The sequence below is a fragment of the Mastomys coucha genome, unplaced genomic scaffold (assembly GCF_008632895.1).
Source record: "Mastomys coucha isolate ucsf_1 unplaced genomic scaffold, UCSF_Mcou_1 pScaffold15, whole genome shotgun sequence".
Taxonomy (NCBI): domain Eukaryota; kingdom Metazoa; phylum Chordata; class Mammalia; order Rodentia; family Muridae; genus Mastomys; species Mastomys coucha.
Window position 1 is genome coordinate 49,626,455 of NW_022196897.1, and position 6,154 is coordinate 49,632,608.

The following is a 6,154-nucleotide window of genomic DNA, read 5'->3' on the forward strand; positions in this document are numbered from 1 at the left end:
GGTTTAGACAGTAAGGGGTCTGTTATCTGAGATAAAGAACTTAACTTTCACTCTAAAGCCAGATTTAAAAGTTCAGTTTTGTTTTCTAAGGATTCAACTTTGAGTTGTATGGTTTTAATTAAAAATAAGACTGGATTAAGAAATGTTTTATCTAAGAAGGAAAGAGATAAAGGAAATAAAATCACCATTCCTATCAGAAAATACAGTCTAAACCAACTAAAAACAAAGAATAAAAAATATAGTTGCCTGTCTTTCCTACCCATGAAAGCCAGTCACATAAATTAACTTTTTATTTTGGAAAAATTGCCATTCTTTTTCTTCTGACACGCTAACTTTTGTTGGCACACTGTTTCACTTTCTAGATTATTTTACATATAATTTCTGGTCACAAGATTGTCTACAAATTCTTTTTTTCTTTTTACATTTTTTTATTAATCCATTAATTTATATCTCAAATGATATCCCAATTCCCGGCTACCCCTCCACAAACCTCTCATCCCAATCTGCCCTCTCCCCACTTCCCTTAGCTTCTATGAGGGTGCCCCCCTGACCCACCTTCTCCTGCTCCACCCCTCCAGTATCCCCCTATGCTGGGGCATCAAACCTCCACAGGACCAAGGGCCTTCCCTCACATTGATGTCAGACAAGGCCATCCTCTGCTCTCTATGTATCTGGAGCCATAGACCCCTCCTTGGTTGGTGGTCTAGTCCCTGGGAGCACTGGGTGGCCTGGCCAGCTGACATTGTTCTTCCTATGGGGTTGCAACCCACCTCTGCTCTTCCAGCCCTTCAGTTAGCTCCCTCACCAGGGTCCCCAAGCTCAGTCTGATTGTTGGCTCCAAGCATCCACATCTGCATTGGTCATTTGCTGGCAGAACCTCCCAGGGAACAGCCACACCAAGTTCTTATCAGCAAGTGCCTCTTGGCAACAGCACCAGTGTCAGGGTTTGGTGTCTTAGGTTTGATTGCCCACCATGCTTAAATAACTGAAAGGGCAGTATTAGAAGGCTTAGAATCAGGATAAAGGATCCTTCACATGCTTTATCTTATCATGTTTATTATCATTCATCTGATAAAGACAAGAAGACTCGGGCACAGATGCATTTGCCAATCTGAAAGCGCTAATCCAGTTCACTAGCATCTCTCTTCCTAGCATCTCTCTTCTTCTCAAGGACCCATCCTGGTTTTTGGTACTTTAGCAAGTTACAGGGTTTTCTCTCTACTTGTGTTGTTGATTTTGTTTTTAAATTAATAAAGAGCCATCCCTTACCATAAAATCCCTACAGCATGCCAGTTTATGTAGGTTGACTCTTGAGTAATAACTTTTCCTTTTAAATAATTGTTAATGTTTAGGGGAAGGCAAAGGTACTGTCTAATAAACACAACAGCTCGAGTTTTACTACTAGCAGCCAAATGAAATGCCAGCCTTGGGGAAGTAGGGACACAAGGATCCCTAGGGATTGCTGGACAGCCAGACTAACCAAGCTAGCCAAATCAGTGATGTAGGTTCAGTGAGAGAGCTGTCTTAAAAATAATAATAATGTACCTGTCTCAAAAAATGGGACAGAGAACTATCTAGAAAGAAACTGATGCTTGTCCTCTGGCCTCTACAGGCATACACCCACACACAGTCACGGACAGACAGACAGACAGACAGACAGACACACACGCACACCATACAAGCATGCACACATAATGTTACTGTTTAAATTTTTGTTTAAGTCTGTTATTTGCAAATAAAGATACTTTGATGTCTTCCTTTCCAATTTGTATCCCATTGACCTCCTTTTGTTGTTTAATTGCTCTGGCTACAACTTTGAATACTGTATTGACTAAATAGCGAAGGAGTGGGCAGCCTTATCTTGTCCCTGATTTTAGTGGGACTGCTTAAAGTTTAATCCATTTAATTTGATTTTGGCTGTTGGTTTGCTGTGTTTTGTTTTGTTTTATTAATTTTAGGTATGTGCCTTGAATTCCTGATCTTTCTAAGACTTTTAACATGAAGGGGTTGTATATTTTGTCAAAGGCTTTTTTTTTTTTACCATCTAATGAGATGATCATATGATTTTTTTCTTTGAGTTTGTTTATATAGTGTATTACACTGATGGATTTCCATATATTGAACCATCCCTGCATCCCTGAGAGGAAGCCTACTTGATCATAGTTAATGATCATTTTCACGTGTTCATTGATTCAGTTTGTGAGAATTTTATTTAGTATTTTTGCATTGATTTTCATAAGGGAAAGTGGTCTGAAGTTCTCTTTCTTTGCTGAATCTTTATGTGGTTTAGATATCAGCATAACTGTGGCTTCATAGAATGAATTGGGTAGTGTTCCTTCTGTTTCTATTTTGTGGAATTTGAGAAGTATTGGTATTGGGTTTTCTTTGATGGTCTGATAGAATTCTGCACTTAAACCATCTGGCCCTGGGCTTCTTTTGGTTGGGAGACTTTTAGTGACTCTTTCTTTTCCTTAGGGGTTATGAGACTGTTTAGATAGTTTATCTGATCCTAAGTTAACTTTGGTATGTGGTGTTGGTCTAGAAAATTGTTCATTTCATCTCAATTTTCCAGTTTTGTTGAGTATAGGCTTTTGTAGTAGGATCTGAGGATTTTTTAAAAAATTTTTTCACAGTTTCTGTTATGTTTCCCTTTTCATTTCTGATTTTGTTAATTTGGATACTGTCTCTGTGCTCTTTAATTAGTTTGGCAAAGGGTTTCTCTATCTCGTTGATTTTTTTCAAAGAACTAGCTCTTAGTTTTATTGATTCTGTGTGTAGTTCTCTTTGTTTCTAATTGGTTGATTTCAGCTCTGAGTTTGATTATTTCCTGCATTCTACTCTTCTTGGGTGTGTTTGCTTCTTTTAGTTCTAGAGCTTTCAGGTGTGCTGTTGAGTTGCCAGTGTATGCTTTCTCCAGTTTCTTTTTGGAGGCACTCAGAGCTGAGTTTTCCTCTTAGCACTGTTTTCATTGTGTCTCATAAGTTTGGGTATGCTGTGCCTTCATTTTCATTAAATTATAGAAAATCTTTATGCTCTTTATTTATTTCTTCCCTGACCAAGTTAACCCAGAATTTGTTCCTGTCTAAAGGAACCACAGGGATAAAAAATGAACAAAGACTGAGAGAAAGACCATCCAGAGACTGACCAGCCTCAGGACTGATCCCATCCACAGACACCCTGACACCATTTCTGATGCCAAGAAGTGCTTGCCAACAGCAGCTTGGTACGGCTGTCCTCTGAAAGGCTCTGCTAGCCCTTGACTAAGAGGCATGCAGATACTCAAGTCAACCATTGGACTGAGCTAGGAGACCCCAATGGAAGAATTAGGGGAAGGACTGAAGGAGCTGAAGGGGATCGCAACCCCATAGGAAGAACAACAATATCAACTAATCAGACCCCTCAGAGCTCTCAGGGACTAAATCACCAACCAAATAGTACATGTGGGTTGGTCCATGTCCCACCTCCCACATATGTAGTGGAGGATTGCTTTATCTGGCATCAATGGGAGCAGATGTGCTAGGTCCAGTGGAAGCTTGTTTCCCCAGTGAAGGGAGATGCTAGAGGGGTGAGGAATGCATGGGTGGGCAGGTGGATGGGGGAGCACTGTCTTAGAGGAAAAGGGGAGGGGGAGGGGAGGAGTATGGGAGGCTAGAGGGAGTTTGTTGAGGGGAGACCAGGAAGGCAGACAGCATTTGAAATGTAAACCAATAAGATACTTTTTAAAAAAGTCTGTCATTTGCAACTTTTTAAGGGCACATATTGCAAAACACAAACCCAATTTACAGAAACCCTTGAGCATAAACAGATGGAAATGGAAATCCATGTTTTCCATAAGTGAGTCTTACTCAGGTGATCCCTGGAGATAGGCTCAAAGAGTCACAGTCAGTTTTGCAATATCTACACTCACTTGTGAGGAGGGGCTGAAACTCCGGTCTGTCTTAATGGATGCTCTGGGGTGACTGGTTCTCAGCAGATGGAGGATGGGCCTCTGGTACTCTGCTCCTGCGGTCACCATGCTGTAGGCTGGAGGGACTACGGTGGCTTGTTTCTGCAGGAGCTGTAAGATGGCCTGGATGTCTGTTGTCATTTGGGATTCAAGTCTGCAAGATATAGAAAAGGGAAAGGTAGCTTTAAATAGTTCTGACCTGCAAAAACATCTGAGACAGTATCGGGAGTGCCAACAGACAGGATGACACAGAGCTGCTCTAAACAGGAGAGGGGCAGGGGCAGAGGCTCTCCCACTTGAACCTTTCTGTAGAATCAATTACTCTGATACAGACCATTGATTTCTTATGCATATACTAACAGAAAAAGAGGGTTTGTACAATAAGCTTTATCTTTACAAAACGTTATCGATTCTAACATTTAAAACACATTTGGAATATGGTGATTAGTAATCATTTGATTTCAATTAGGTATTCTCCCAAGTCTATGAACTGCTTTTTTTCCCTCCTTCAAAGACGAACTCGGTAACATGTTTCTTTATGATTACCACATCTCAGGCAAACATCTTACAAAACTTTTTATTTTCACTATGTGCTGGCTAGTCTTTTGTCATCTTTACACACAAACTATGTGTGTGAAATATGTGTAAAATGAAAGTGTAAATGTGAAAGAAGGGAACTACAGTTGAGAGGGCACCTCCATAGGACTGGCTGTAGGGCGTTTTCTTAATTAGTGATCAATGTGGGGGGGCGCGCAGTTCATTGTGGGCGGTGCCCTCTCTGGGTTGGTAGTCCTGAGCACTATGAGGAAGCAAATGGAGCAAACCAAGGGGAGCAGGTCAGGAAGCCACATCCCTCCATGGCCTCTGCATCAGCTCCTGCCTCCAGGTTCCTGCCCTGTGTGAGTTCCTGTCCTGACTTCCTTTGATGACTACTGTGATATGGAAGTTTAGGTCTAATAAACCCTTTCCTCCTCAGGTTGCTTTGGTCATGGTACGCCTCACACCCCCATCTAATATTTAGTGCTGTTGAACATTAAATTTCTTTCCTGTCTGTGGCCCAGAGCTTTGAGACAGGGCAAACATAAAGTTTACTTGCTTCTGTGACCCATTTGGCCTACACTATGTACAAACAAGCATTGCTTTCCCCAGAGCTCACAAATTGTCAACCACTCATTTTAAAATAAAATTCTAGAGAAAATGGCAAAATGCATGGTTTGTGCCTGGTTCAAAGGAAACTCTAAATCTTCAAACTCCAAAGGCTGCCCAAGTATTCAGAAATGAGCTCAAACTGGGCATAGGGGGATTTCTGGCCTTTAGAGAAAAGTATGCATTCCTCCAGAACCTATAAAACCAGTTCCCACTGACCAGAGTCATTTCTCTTACCTCCATCAAAAGGGTCATAGACTAATATCTACTCATCAGTGAGTGCATACCATGTGTGTTCTTTTGTGATTGGTTACCTCACTCAGGATGATATTTTCTAGTTCCATTCATTTGCCTAAAAATTTTATGAAGTCATTGTTTTTTATAGCTGAGTAGTACTCCATTGTGTAAATGTACCACATTTTCTGTATCCGTTCCTCTGTTGAAGGACATCTGAGTTGTTTGCAGCTTCTTGCTATTGAACATGGTGGAGCATGTGTCCTTATTTCATGTTGGAGCATCTTCTGGGTATAGGCCCAGGAGTGGTAGAGCTCGGTTGTCAGGTATTACTATGTCCAATTTTCTCAGGAACCACCAGACTGATTTCCAGAGTGGTTGTACCAGCTTGCAATTCCACCAGCAATGGAAGAGTATTCCTCTTTCTCCACAACCTTGTCAGCATCTGCTGTCACATGAGTTTTTGATTTTAGCCATTCTGACTGGTGTGAGGTGGAATCTCAGGGATGTTTTGATTTGCATTTCCCTGATGACTAGTGTTGAACATTTGCTTAGGTGTTTCTCAGCCATTCGGCATTCCTCAGTTGAGAATTCTTTGTTTAGCTCTATAGCACATTTTTTGATAGGGTTATTTGGTTCTCTGGAGTTTAACTTCTTGAGTTCTTTGTATATATTGGATATTAGGTCTCTATCAGATGTAGGATTGATAAAGGTCTTTTTCTAATCTTTTGGTTGTCATTTTGTCCTATTGACAGGGTCCTTTGGCTTACAGAAGCTTTGCAACTTTATGAGGTCCCATTTGTCAATTCTTGATCTTAGAGCATAAGC

General features: G+C 40.9%; 1 protein-coding gene across 8 annotated transcripts in view; it reads right to left on the reverse strand.

Annotated features, from left to right (window-relative positions):
* The window catches only part of Kcnh7 (potassium voltage-gated channel subfamily H member 7), a 467,665-nt gene that overhangs the window by 9,233 nt on the left and 452,278 nt on the right, over nucleotides 1-6,154 (reverse strand). For all 8 annotated transcript variants that reach the window (XM_031370434.1, XM_031370432.1, XM_031370433.1 and 5 more), the window contains one exon: nucleotides 3,908-4,100. In XM_031370434.1, coding sequence (XP_031226294.1) covers nucleotides 3,908-4,100 — 193 coding nt within the window. The remainder of the gene's footprint in view (nucleotides 1-3,907; nucleotides 4,101-6,154) is intronic.